This window comes from Eutrema salsugineum, unplaced genomic scaffold, assembly GCF_000478725.1.
Source record: "Eutrema salsugineum unplaced genomic scaffold, Eutsalg1_0 scaffold_13, whole genome shotgun sequence".
Taxonomy (NCBI): Eukaryota; Viridiplantae; Streptophyta; class Magnoliopsida; order Brassicales; family Brassicaceae; genus Eutrema; species Eutrema salsugineum.
In genome coordinates, this window is record NW_006256885.1 from 3,027,917 (window position 1) to 3,040,353 (window position 12,437).

At 36.7% G+C, this 12,437-nt stretch overlaps 4 protein-coding genes across 6 annotated transcripts; 2 read left to right on the plus strand and 2 right to left on the minus strand.

The window, feature by feature from the left end:
- Window positions 1-460: 460 nt before the first annotated feature.
- LOC18024400 (L-Ala-D/L-amino acid epimerase) lies at window positions 461-2,956 on the minus strand. 3 transcript variants are annotated; one of them, XM_024159712.1, is made up of 6 exons: window positions 2,498-2,944; window positions 2,110-2,220; window positions 1,660-1,876; window positions 1,157-1,490; window positions 1,018-1,079; window positions 461-837 (listed from the first exon to the last, which is right to left on the minus strand). In XM_024159712.1, exons 1-6 carry the CDS (start codon window positions 2,918-2,920, stop codon window positions 767-769), a joined length of 1,218 nt encoding a protein of 405 aa, XP_024015480.1. In that variant the 5' UTR covers window positions 2,921-2,944; the 3' UTR covers window positions 461-766. The 3 variants fall into 3 exon arrangements, with proteins under 3 accessions (XP_024015480.1, XP_006406627.2, XP_024015481.1); XM_006406564.2 differs by having other exon boundaries at window positions 461-843; XM_024159713.1 differs by lacking the exon at window positions 2,110-2,220 and having other exon boundaries at window positions 461-843; window positions 2,498-2,956.
- Window positions 2,957-3,450: 494 nt separating this feature from the next.
- Window positions 3,451-5,592, minus strand: LOC18024401 (F-box protein At3g62430). The gene is made up of 3 exons (XM_006406565.2): window positions 4,306-5,592; window positions 4,063-4,203; window positions 3,451-3,957 (listed from the first exon to the last, which is right to left on the minus strand). The coding sequence occupies exons 1-3, from the start codon at window positions 5,194-5,196 to the stop codon at window positions 3,688-3,690; spliced, it is 1,302 nt and encodes a 433-aa protein (XP_006406628.2). The 5' UTR covers window positions 5,197-5,592; the 3' UTR covers window positions 3,451-3,687.
- Window positions 5,593-8,981: 3,389 nt separating this feature from the next.
- On the plus strand, window positions 8,982-10,358 carry LOC18024403 (reticulon-like protein B9). The gene is made up of 5 exons (XM_006406567.2): window positions 8,982-9,209; window positions 9,427-9,607; window positions 9,708-9,849; window positions 9,936-10,005; window positions 10,100-10,358. Exons 1-5 carry the CDS (start codon window positions 9,098-9,100, stop codon window positions 10,267-10,269), a joined length of 675 nt encoding a protein of 224 aa, XP_006406630.1. The 5' UTR covers window positions 8,982-9,097; the 3' UTR covers window positions 10,270-10,358.
- A 1,530-nt stretch (window positions 10,359-11,888) lies between these two features.
- LOC18024404 lies at window positions 11,889-12,376 on the plus strand. The gene has a single exon (XM_006406568.2). The coding sequence runs from the start codon at window positions 11,929-11,931 to the stop codon at window positions 12,151-12,153; it is 225 nt and encodes a 74-aa protein (XP_006406631.1). The 5' UTR covers window positions 11,889-11,928; the 3' UTR covers window positions 12,154-12,376.
- The last annotated feature ends 61 nt before the right edge of the window (window positions 12,377-12,437 follow it).

Genomic DNA, 12,437 nt, shown 5'->3' on the forward strand with positions numbered 1-12,437 from the left:
GCTAACCATTACAATTTTAGATAGACATTTGTAGACCGTTTGACAAAAAAAAAAAGAATAAGTTGACAGCAAAAAAAATTCTAGACCAACGCAATTATGTAGTTAGACTTTTACCAGAAATTTACATATATTTGAGATTTTCACGCCTCACCAGTCACCACCACCACACCTACCAAATATATATATATATTTTTTTTCAAGAAAAGCAATTCATTTTGAATCTACTATTTTTCGATTATTTTTTACACAATAATGACTTTGGCAAGTGACAACAGCAAATTATTGACCAAACAAGAAAGAAATATACTCCGAGAAGGAAATCACCCAATAGTTAGACAACCATTTCAAAGTCACGGTAATTCCCACAACAATACCCACCACTGAATTTTCTGATGAGTAATTTTGTCATCAAATCGAAATGGTAATTAAGAGAGAGAGAGATCCAAACAAGAAACACTTATTATTGTGACCTATAAGCTAGTATTATTTTTCACTACGAATTTGACATCTTTTGTTTGTTTGTGTGTGTGTGTGTTTCAGACACAAATCAATCAGATCATTGTGATGAACTCCTATATCTATTTGGTACTCCATCGAATAAAAGTTACAAAGCTTATAGGCTAGCTACATTCACTAACGTAAACTGAAAATTCAGGACCCTTCGAGCTTGTAGGTCTAATGCATCTTGAAACCCAAAAAACAACATCAACCTTAATTGGCTTACTATGAACTAATATAGAAAGGACCTAACTAGACTGAAGGAAACTCACAAAGCAAGTTCATCCCACCCAAGACATCCTCCGTGACCGCCTTCATCTGTAAACTCGTAGACAGCACCTGATACTGCCAACAAAACCACCACCATTAGACTACAAATCTCAATTGCTGGTTAGCATTTCACAAGAAGAATTCATTTGTGTTAATGATTGAACAACGACGCAGACAAATCGCGAAGAAGATGGTGCTAACAAGACATGCATACTTTTAACAGGGCAAGATACATCAGAAGAGTATTACCTTTGTAGCCACCCTGAACGGGATCATCAGCGAGAAGAAGTGGTGTGTCCAAGTCGATGAATCTGTATATCAGGTCTTAACGTGTTAGAATTATAATAGTCAAATTAGCAATAAAATACGATGTTTACATATTAAATACCTGAAACACCCAATGCCGGCGACAAGGTGACCGGAGAACCCCATTGCTAGTCTAGTCTCCACCATTCCCCCTATCATAAGCTCAAGTCCAGATGATCTAGCCAATTCAATTACCTCAAGGGCCTCGAGGACACCAGTTTTGGCGAGTTTGATGTTGACAACATCTACGATGTCACCTTTTATGATTTTCTTGAGATCAGTCAAGTCTCTACAACTCTCGTCTGCTGCAACAGAGACTCCGAATCTGTTCTTTGCAATTCGAGTCACGTCACTGAGACCTTCCCAATTGTCTCTGTGGACGGGTTGCTCAAAGAGAACCGGAGTAACCTTCATTTCTGGGACAAACAGTCACAACACTTCAGGTTTTGACCGAGTCAATAAAGCTCGGCTAAAAATCTTAGCAGGTTGAGGATTTTCCAAAAGCTAATGCCTTGAAAACTTCTCGCGTTCAAGAACTAAGCGAGAAGTCACAAAAAGTGATTCAAAGATCTTTTTTTCTTTTACCATGAAGCTTTTCGAGAACTTCAATAGCTTCATCTGTTTTGTAACCCTCATTTGCATCCAAAATTAAGGAACATGCAGGGTGGACTGCACGTATAGCCTGGAGAACTTCTATGTCGGCCTTAAGGTTCTTCCCTACCTTAAGCTTCAAGGTTTCAAACCCTTCTTTTCTGTACTTCAACGCCAAACTCGAAGCTTCGGCGGGAGAAACTATCGGAATCTGAACATAGACCACCACAAAAAAACTTTTAGATCCACATCTATGAAAATTACACAAACCTTCAATACTTGAGTAATCTATGCAGAATTTTCCGGCCATTAAGAGTCTACAAACTAATCAAAGTTCCATCATCAAACACTAGGAATGCAGTTGAACACATATCATTTAATCAATGCTCATAGTTCTTTTACATTGCGAACTTGTACCCGGAAGAGCTAAGGTAAGAACCGAACTGTTATGTCGGTGGTAATCGTACTTGAAGCCCCACCAAATAGTTTCCACAATGGCATTCCTACTCTCTTAGCTGCTGCATCGATCATTGCCATCTCCATCCCTGCTCTTACCTTCATCCATTTCAACATTTCCTTTATAGTGAGACTAAGATTTGTTTTCTTCCCAACGAGGTTTCCAAACTAAAACCCATTTCACAAGATTTACACTTGTCTCTAGTGTAAACCACAGCCAACGCAAACCCGATATGCCCAAAATGGAATTTCAAATTCAAGCTCAAAATCAAGTTTTTAGCATGCCCAATAATGATTCAATCGAATTGGATTTTGATGGGAAAAGCAAAGTTCTAGCCATGCAAAGACCAGCTACAAGTAGAAACGTTAGACTTACAGAGGCAAATTGATGGCCAGGGAGAAATCCACCAATCTCCTGAAGAACATTACCAAGTTTCATCTCCGGTAACTCCCTCAGAAACTCACAGGCTTCCCGCGCTTTAACCATGGCCATAAGCTGATCCTCCGCCGTCACTGACGGCAAGATCGGAGCCTCTCCCCAGCCGACACATCCGCCACTTAGCTCAACCCGAATCGCGACATTACCGACTGAATCGAGCCGCGACAAAGCGATAGTGAAGGGCGAGAGCAGAGGGACGTTCAGCTCACGGTTCTCTGCTCTCTGCACCCTCACCGTCAAATTTTCCGTCAGGGTTTTGAATCCAGACGCTGACGACATAACATGGACCGGCGATTTCGGCGAGTTCTGGAAATTGAAGCTTGAATTGACGATTAGAGAAGAAGATGCAATCGAAAACATATTTGCTTTAGAGCAATTTAGTATTTAACAGTCTCGCCATATAACGTTTGTCTTGAATTCTTGATTAAATTAGTAAGTAGTAACACTAACACCGAATCGAGTTAAACGGAACCAAACCGAAAAGGAGCAATAAGGTTTGGTTTGGTTATATCATATTAAAAAGTTTTTTTAATAATTAGCAGAGAATTGGAAAGTTATCAGGTAGGCTTTCTAATGGCCTCAATTGACCTGATGGGCTTAGCATATCTCTTACAAACTCAGTTGTTTTACCGACAATTTAAAACTCGAATGGAAACTTACAATGGAATTTCTAATTATCATTTGACCAAATTATTAGAGACCGAGTTATATATAGAAAAAATTAGCTCATACATCCAGTAAGAATCAGATGATGTTAATACAATTTTGTAGATTGTTTTGGTTTTGGTTATGATTCCAGTTTTTCCGTCTGAATTAGGTTTTTGGTCAGAAAATGTTTTTTTAAACGTAATAAACTAAAGAAGACATCAACGCAAATTGTTTCTCTAAGTTGATTAAGAGGCGCTTAAAAAGAAGACATCAAAACAAATTACTTGTCACAAAAAACTCAACTAAATCCTCTCCTGCCAAAAAACGACACACTAACCATATATGGATGTGTTCGATTCAGAACAATATCATCAGATACGAAAGATACCCCAAAAGGAAAAGGGGATGCAAGTTTGTTTCTCAGATCAGAAATGGAAGTTCATGTGGACGCAACAAGATTAGAATTTGAAGTGGAATTTTCATTTTGAAGAAGCTCTGGGAAGCATTAGGAGATCCGAAATGATCTGGAGCTTTCTATCTGTTCTTGCTTGAACATGAAGTTCCAACAGCTCAAGACACGGCAAATTCTCCAAGACAAGCTTTATGTGCACCATACCATCAACATCTCCTTCGAACTCTGTTATCTTTAAGGTCTCAATAGGGCATAACATGAGAAAAGAATACCCTGACAAGCAAGGGCAAACAGATCCTAATCCCGGATCTTCTTGATGAGTAAAGTGCAAACAGCCCTGAAAACAAAAATCAGACGGGAATTTTGAGTTTGAAGATTATATGAGTTTTGAAAACTCTTTTTGTTTGTCCAATGAACTTTTTTTGAGGTTTTCGGGTCATACCTCAATGGTGAGTGTCCTAAGTTTTGGAGATTTCTCAAGCACATTCCTCAGAGGAACCCAGCAGATATAGTCGTCAGTTCTAACTACTAAATGAAACAGGTGTTCAAACCATGGGATTGCTTCGCTGAAGGAATGAAACAGCTGGAACAGAAAAAACAGCAACTAGTCAGTCATAGCAAGATTTTGATTTTAGTATTATCTCAATGGAAGAGCAAGAAGAATTTATCAGCAGAGTTGGCTTACCATCATCGTGTGGACATGGACACACCTCAGAATCTGGACATTTCTTAACCCCTGAATCAGATTTGTAAGATCATAACCATCCCCTTGGAAAATAAGAGGAAGCTTGAGCCTAGCTTCAACAAGGGAGTTGAAATTAACAACTGGATACCCATCTCGAAGAACATCGTGGTATTCCAAGTATTCAAGACTCGGAGTATCAAAACTAATAGGCTCAGAATTAGTTTTGTCGTCATCATCGTACCATCCTATACGCCGAATAGTAAGTCTCTTAAGGTTCTGGCTAGACACAGTGCGAGACCAATTCCATTGATCACTGCTACGCCCATCGATGATTAACTCCTCAAGCACAAGGCAAGCAGAAAGAATCCTCTGGAACACACAACGACCATCAAGACTATCAAACCGGACTGAATCAAGAATGAGAGTCTTAAGAGCTGGAAGCGAAATATCCTGAGGGATGGCGTCAATAACAAAACCAGACCCTAGTTTCAGTGTCACAACGCTCTTGCAAGTGAAGACCTCCAAAGGCAGTGGATAGTTTTCTTTAGCATTAATGTCCAACTCAAGATCAAAGACACCGCGCTTCACAACATTGCGTAGACAATAATTGACAGGATTATAATAAGGACGATTACCCTCATCTGGCAATTTCAGAGAGAATCTTCTTAGACGGTGATTGGCGTGTAGAGACAATAATTCCTTAACGAAATCATTCAAACTTCCGCTAATCTTGGACTTGGGTACAAAAAATTCCCGATTCGGTATGATGCTAATCAGATTCCGCCATTTCTTTGCGGCTATCTGTGCGTGCGCAGCTTGCTTTGCCGTAAGGAAGGATAAGATATAGCTAATAATGTCGTCTGGTAGATCGGTGATTCTAGTTTTCTGCATACTTTTCGCAAACCCTAAAACAACTATTCTCACTACCCAGAAAATCTCGATTTCTATTGGAACCTTCAACGACTTGACTCCAACATCAACTCACCACAATTCGCGAAGTAGATAACCAATGATCATTTTATTGAAGCAGACGAACTTACTTCACAATCGTGAGACGTGAAGGCGATCAAGCACCAATCATCGCAAATCTGTGTAGACGACGACAAAATACCGATCGAGTCTTCACTCGCACTGTGAAAACTGAAGCGAAATGTACATAAACAAAGAAAAACTGAAGCGAAGAAGACGACAATGCCCGATCGATTCTTCACCCGAAAGCGAAATTACATCTTCCAAAGAGAAATCTAGGATGAATCAGAGAAGAATCGTTGCACTGTTCTTGAGAGAGCAGAGAGAGAAAGAGAGAATAAAACGAGTTGGAGAAAATTTTAATTTTCTTTTTCTTTCCAATTAGTTTCTCTGGTCTAACTAACAGAAATGCTTTCTCGTTGACGGAAAAAAAAAAAGAAATGCTTTCTCGTTTTCGTGTATAAAATTATAATCCAATGATTTTGCGCCAGCTGTAGTCATCCACTCTCGCCGATAAGAGCATCCTCAATGCAGAGACCTATATGAGTCTCCTATCTATTTTTTTAATAGTTTTTTAGCAAAAAGTGAAATTAAAAACTAGTTTTAGAAACTTCTTGTTTTGGACTGTGGAGAGACTTATATAAGTTTTTTTTTAAAAAAAAATTTTGGAAACAAACTTAATGAAAAATATCCAAGCAAAATATACTTAACTCGTGCTTGTACCAAGAATCGCAAGTTCACACATCAACAACGATGATTATTAAACTCACAAAAAACAAAAAAGAAAAACAATCTCTAAGTGAAGATAGCCATCAACTCAGCAACAAGCTTCTTGTTGATTCAAATTTTTCTTTGCCATAGACAGGTTGGTAATCGGAGATGAGCAAAGGCAACAGCAGCTTCTGAGGCATGCCTAATCCTCTCAAAACCAATATATTTCGAAATTTGTTCTACTGCTTATTGTTGTTACCCTCTGGCCAATAAAGACATGACTTTTCGATTTCAAACTCTGAGCTTCTATCAGCTTCAATATTATCTTTGAAGAAATCATAGTATAAGCTGAGAGTTTTATCCCCTTTCTTTCCTAAGATTTTCGGAACTTTGGAAATGATCTCAGCGAGAGCAGAGCTTGAAGCTCCTCTGGAATGAAGAAACCGAAGCTTGGGACCAAGAGAATCTGTGAAGCCATGAGCTCATTAACCTTGGTGAACACAGGCTTCCTCAAAGCAGGCGTTGCCTCAGCCATTATTAGAACAACAACCCTAGAGATTAGCCATTAAGAAAAAGACACACTTGGTCAGAGCAGCAATAAGAACAATTCACTTCACAAGCAACAACAACAATTTCAAATCTGATGATTAAACCATTCAAATTCAATCTCCGATATTAGCCAAAAGCATGAGATCAAACCAATTTCATTCCTCAAACCTGCCACAGCTATTAAAACGAGTGATAGAATTTGCAAAACAGCAACATTGACACAAAAGATGATAAACGATCGATGACCAAAGCTAATCACACACACAAAAAAATAATATTTTGATCAGACAAATCATGGGATCTCTGATCGAGCAGATAAAATTGAAGACAAAGGAAGATCCAATTGAGAAAAACCAGAGAATCGACCAAAGAACAAACCAGAGAATCGACCAGAAAAACAAAGAATCGAGCAGAGAGGGGTTTTAGGGTTCGTTGAACTTATCTGAAGGCTTTCTTGTCGCCGATTTCGGAGAGGACGAGATCAAGATGTCGCGATTCGTCGGAAACTCGATCGATCTCTCGTAATCGTCGGAGAGGAAAGGAAAATGGAAGAAAGATGTTCTCGGGGAAAATGAAATGGAAACCCCAATTTTTGTTTTTCCTCCAATTACGTGAACCAATGATCAAAGACCACGTGTCCCGAGAAACGTTTTCAGATGTCCCGAAATAAGAAACGTTTCGGGCCAAATAGAGACGCAGCCCAATTTTTTTAATATTTGGTTTCCACTAAAAACGCCTTCGGTCTCTGCATTGCTGATGCTCTAACTGAATCCAGTTTTTCGTTTGTTAAGAGCAGCTCCAGTGGTGTAACTGAGCTAGAGTCTCTTTAGAATTTTTTAATCATTTATTATATTATTTAATAATTTATTTGAGAAGATGATGTGTGGGAAGAGACTCAATATTTTTTGTTCTCTATTAGTGAACCTCTATTTGAGTCTCTTTAGAATTATAAATAAATTTTTTTTTTTACATAATTTCTAAAAAACGTTTTTTATTAAAATTGGAAAAATACATACTTAAACAAACAGATTATTATTACACAAACAAAAATTAAAAAACATACAAATTACAGAGATTTAAAACATAAACCGGTTATTCATTGTAACTGAATGTATGGCCAAATTTGTTCCATATATGTTCAATAAGATCCGCTTTCAATCGGTCATGTATTTGGTTGTCCCGAACTTCATTCCGAATGCCGATCATATTGGTCAGGTTTGTAGGCATATTTCTGGAATAAGACATATCCACATGTGAGGCGCTGCTTCCATGAACTTGTTGGAATTGTGATATATCACACACACTGTAGGAACCTCGTTCATCTTCTACAATCATATTGTGCAAGATGACGGCTGCTCTCATAATCTTTCCAATCTTTTCCTTATCCCAAATCAGAGGATGAACATAATCAAACAACCCAGCTTCAACTAACTAGCCTTAACCGATAAAACAGACACAAACAGAGACAAAGAGACACATTTCGATTCACTTAACTAGCCTAATTTGAACCAGATCAAACTTGAAAAAAAAAATCCCAAATCACCAAACTCTAATTTACGAAATCGATTCACCGAAATAGCCTTAAATCGGCTTCAATGACTGTTTCGAACTACCGCACACAGATATTATCTATGAATCGACACATAACTACATCATTTCAACTTTGCAAAAATTTCTCCCAAATTTCGACAAACCCTAATTTACCCTAATCGAATTTCAAACCGTCAATCAGAGGAGTAATCGGATTGTTACCTGGAAAGAGAGATAAACTGGATATCCGCCGAGTTTTACACCATCGGAGCCTGTTTGAACCTCCGATTTGACCTCCGAGAAGCGAAATCGCCGTTGCGATCGAAAGAAAGTAGAGAACTCTTTTTTTTTTGCCCGATAAAAGAGAAATAATTTTCTCTCCACATAAAAAATTCATCCGCCAAAAAATTAAACAGCCAATACCCTTCGTCCACGTCACCAACAAGACCGTCTCGTCTGCCTCGTCGCCAAGGATCGATCCGTCGATAATTTTGGGCTTTTCAATTTTTTTTTTATCCATTTTCCCTAGATTTCTGGGCCAAATATGCTTAACAAGTCTCTGATGGAGCTGGTCTAAAACATCATCACACGCTTTTTGACCCACCTTGCAGTCACGCGCTTGAGTTGTAGACTTGGGCTTGCCAAAATAGGCCCATTTTCTCTTTTTCTTTCATCCTGATTTTAGAAAATTACATCATTTTGCCTTATTTCTTGTAGTTTTATGATACGCTTAAATATATACAAAAAAAAAATAGCAATTATAAAGTAACTCGTAAGGGGTTTGAATTGTTTATATGAAGAAATGAAGATGAAGAAATTAATGGGAGAAGGAATAAGGGCAAAACCATTCCCATTCTTTGCTTCTTGAGGATGTGTTGTTACCTTTATTTCCAAGCCTAGAACCTCTCTAGTATATCATCTACCTCTTCTTATTATATTTCTTGCACTCCTTGTTCTCTCCATATCCATCACAATAATTTTACATAATCACCACGTTCATTTTCATTTGTAAGCATTCAGTTTCATCAAGATCATGCCAATCTTTGGGGGATCTTCCGATTCCGAGGACGAAAGAACGATCCATCACACACCCAAGCTCTTCACTCGCCAACAATCAATTCATTCTCTATTTGGAGGAGGCAAATGTATCTAACTTCTCACATTCTTATACTTAAAATTGTAGCATTTTGGGAATTTTTCCAAACTTGTGATGTTTGTAAGTTAAAAAAATAAACGTTTTGTGGTATTTTATAGTTTTTTCTTGTTTCTTATATATTAGAAGAATTAATCATTCGTGTTTTATACAAATGATATTGCAGTCAAATTAACACGAAATTTAAATTTTTTTATTGGTGATTACAGTTGCGGATATCTTGTTATGGAGAGAACCGAAAATAGCTTCAACATTGGTGATAGGAGTTAGTCTCCTATGGTTCTTAATGGAAGTAGTGGAATACAATTTCATTACCCTGGTTTGTCATGCTTCCATGACCTCCATGCTTCTTTTCTTCATTTGGTCTACTGCTTCTGATTTTCTCAATTGGTATGTCTATATCTTTGATTAATTTTTTATTTTTTCGGTTTCTTGGTTCGATCATAAAAATCTATAGTTTCAGAGATTTCCTAATAAATAATACATGCAGGGAAAGGCCAATCATACCAGAAGTGGTACTAGACGAATCTTCTTTCAAGCACTTAGCAAGAAGCTTCCATGCTAGATTCAACCAAATCCTCTCCAAGCTTCTTGACATTGCTTGTGGAAGAGATCCTCCACTCTTTTTTCTCGTAAGATATAAAAATTAATCATTGCAACTTATATATAGTTTTGATAGTTACTATTATTTTCCTAACATTGGATACAATTTTTTCAGACAACTATCTCACTATATATCCTATCCATCATCGGGACATGTTTCAACTTTGTGAATCTTCTGTTCATAGGTAAGAACTAAGAACTACAGTAGTTATTCAAATACGTAGATATGACTATTAATTAATAAATAGAGGATTAATTGATGGACGTCGTGCTGTTTAGGGTTTGTAAGCTTGCTAACCTTACCGGTTATGTATGAGCTGTACGAGGATGACGTGGATACAGTGGCGGGTAAGTTGATGAGGAAGATGAGGAAGCTATACAGGAAAGTCGACTCCAATGTTCTTAGCAAGATCCCAAGAGGAACTGTCAAAAGCAAGAAACATACTTAATCCTTCATTGTTTACATATTCATGCATAATCAGAATTCATATGTATATATAGAGATAATGATTTATATATCTCCCACAACAAGTTTAGTCCCTCGTTCAAATAAATACAAGTCTTTTGGTTCTTGTGTATTTTCTTACAAAATGAATTTTAGATCTGATCATCACATGACGTGAATTAACAACCCTTGGGAGGAAATTAGATAACCCACTTGATTATTCAAGATATCATCTATGGTATAATATTAATTAGTTGAGTTGTGATAACTAACTAATTATGGTCTTGTTTCAACCTTCCACGCTTTAAGAACTTCCTGTTCAGCAGTAAACTAATTTTCACCTCTAGTGTTACCATTTCAATATTCACAGTCGCTGAATGATTCCTGGTCAAAGCTTAGTCGATCCAAAGAAATTGTTATATCGAATTTAGATATATACATATACATTGCGAGTTAACTTTCTTTAGTGGTAGAAGAAGAAGATGCCAAATGAAAAAAGGGGGAAGCATTAGTCTTTCGTCGAAAATTCTTTAATTTGAATTTTGCTTTCGTATAGTCAAATTTGCAGATATAACAAAAAAGGAGTTCACATGAAACACAAAAAAGAGAGTTATAGCTTTCAATGCGTAACCCGTCATTTGTTCTTTCTCTTCTATTGTATATATCTTGTTTAATGAACTCCCTAAAATTACCAGTGATAAATTAAACACTATAAAAAAAACTTTGTTATTGACATATTTTTGGATTAACTAGTTTAATGAACGACAAATCAAATTAATAACCTCTCGAAAACAAACATTCTAAGAAACTACGAGCACATCAAGCTAATCCATACTCCCTTTGTTTTACAAAAAGTGTCGTTCTGACACTTTTTTTTGTTTTAAAAAGAATGTCGTTTTAGAATTCCAATATAAATTTTGATATAAAATACTATTTTTAACCTCAAAAATAAATTCAGAAAACTAATTATAAATATAATTCTAAGAGTCATTTTCTGCAAATTAATAAGGGTATAAGAGACCTTTTTATCTTATTTCTTAATTTGTGTGAAAAATATCAGAACGACACTCTTTGTGAAACAGAAGGAGTATATTTTATTACGGTACTTCTGTACTTGACTATTCTCATCACAATTTAGTATGTTCAACTCAAAGCCCTTTTCTTCAACTAAATTTCCTCGAAAAAGCTTAACTAGAAGTATATTTGTAAGTTATCTAATATTGAGCCAGAAATTTCTTAAAGACCGTAATCTTTCTTGACTTCTAATTTTAGAATAGCCATAACCTTGAAGTTTAAGATTTATATATAAAGAAAACATAATATTATCCTCTAAATTATTAGAAATTGGGGTTATACCAGCATTAATACATCGAACATCAAAGTTTCACAGTTAAACGTGTTGGGACGATAATAGTAGTATTAAGATGGATGACCTTCTAAAAAGTCTTTTTGTGTTGAAATCGTTTATTTTTTATTGTTATTATCGATGTAAACAAGATATAATCTTACAAACCTTTATAGTCAACCGAATAATTTAATAAAAGTCAATGGTCTTACGTACGAATTTATCAACTATAAGTAGGAAAACCGTTCACGTTAAACAACTAATTAACCTCATCCACATTAAAACCTCTTAGAGAGAGAGAGAGAGAGAGAGCGAGAGATGACGAGACACTTAGAAGATGTAATGAGCATGGCGAAAACAACACAGTTCGATGTTAGTTACCTTCTTCATGTTGTGTTTTTGGCTCTATTCGGCTGTTGTGTCCTCTCGGCTCTGTTACTCTCTTGCGCCGATGGAGCCTCCGACGACAGAGCCAATTCAGGCACTTCCGGCGGTGCAGCAGGTTGTGGCGGCGCCGGTTGCGGCGGTGGTTGTGGAGGTTAAGAGTTCATTCGTACTCGTCGCGGAAAAAAGACCGGATACTATACTTTTCGTATTACAAAATTATTACAAAAGTGGTTTTTGTGGCCAGCTTTTGTATTAACGATATACAACTTTCGTTGCTTTTTCATTAATAGAAGAATAAATAATAACTATGTATTAGAGCAAACAACAGTATATTCTTGCATTTCGATTTGAAGTTGAAATTCTAAATATGATGCACACAAAGCACTATAGTTTCAAATTAAAATTTCCGCAGAGGTGATCAATATCACCGGAAAAACAAA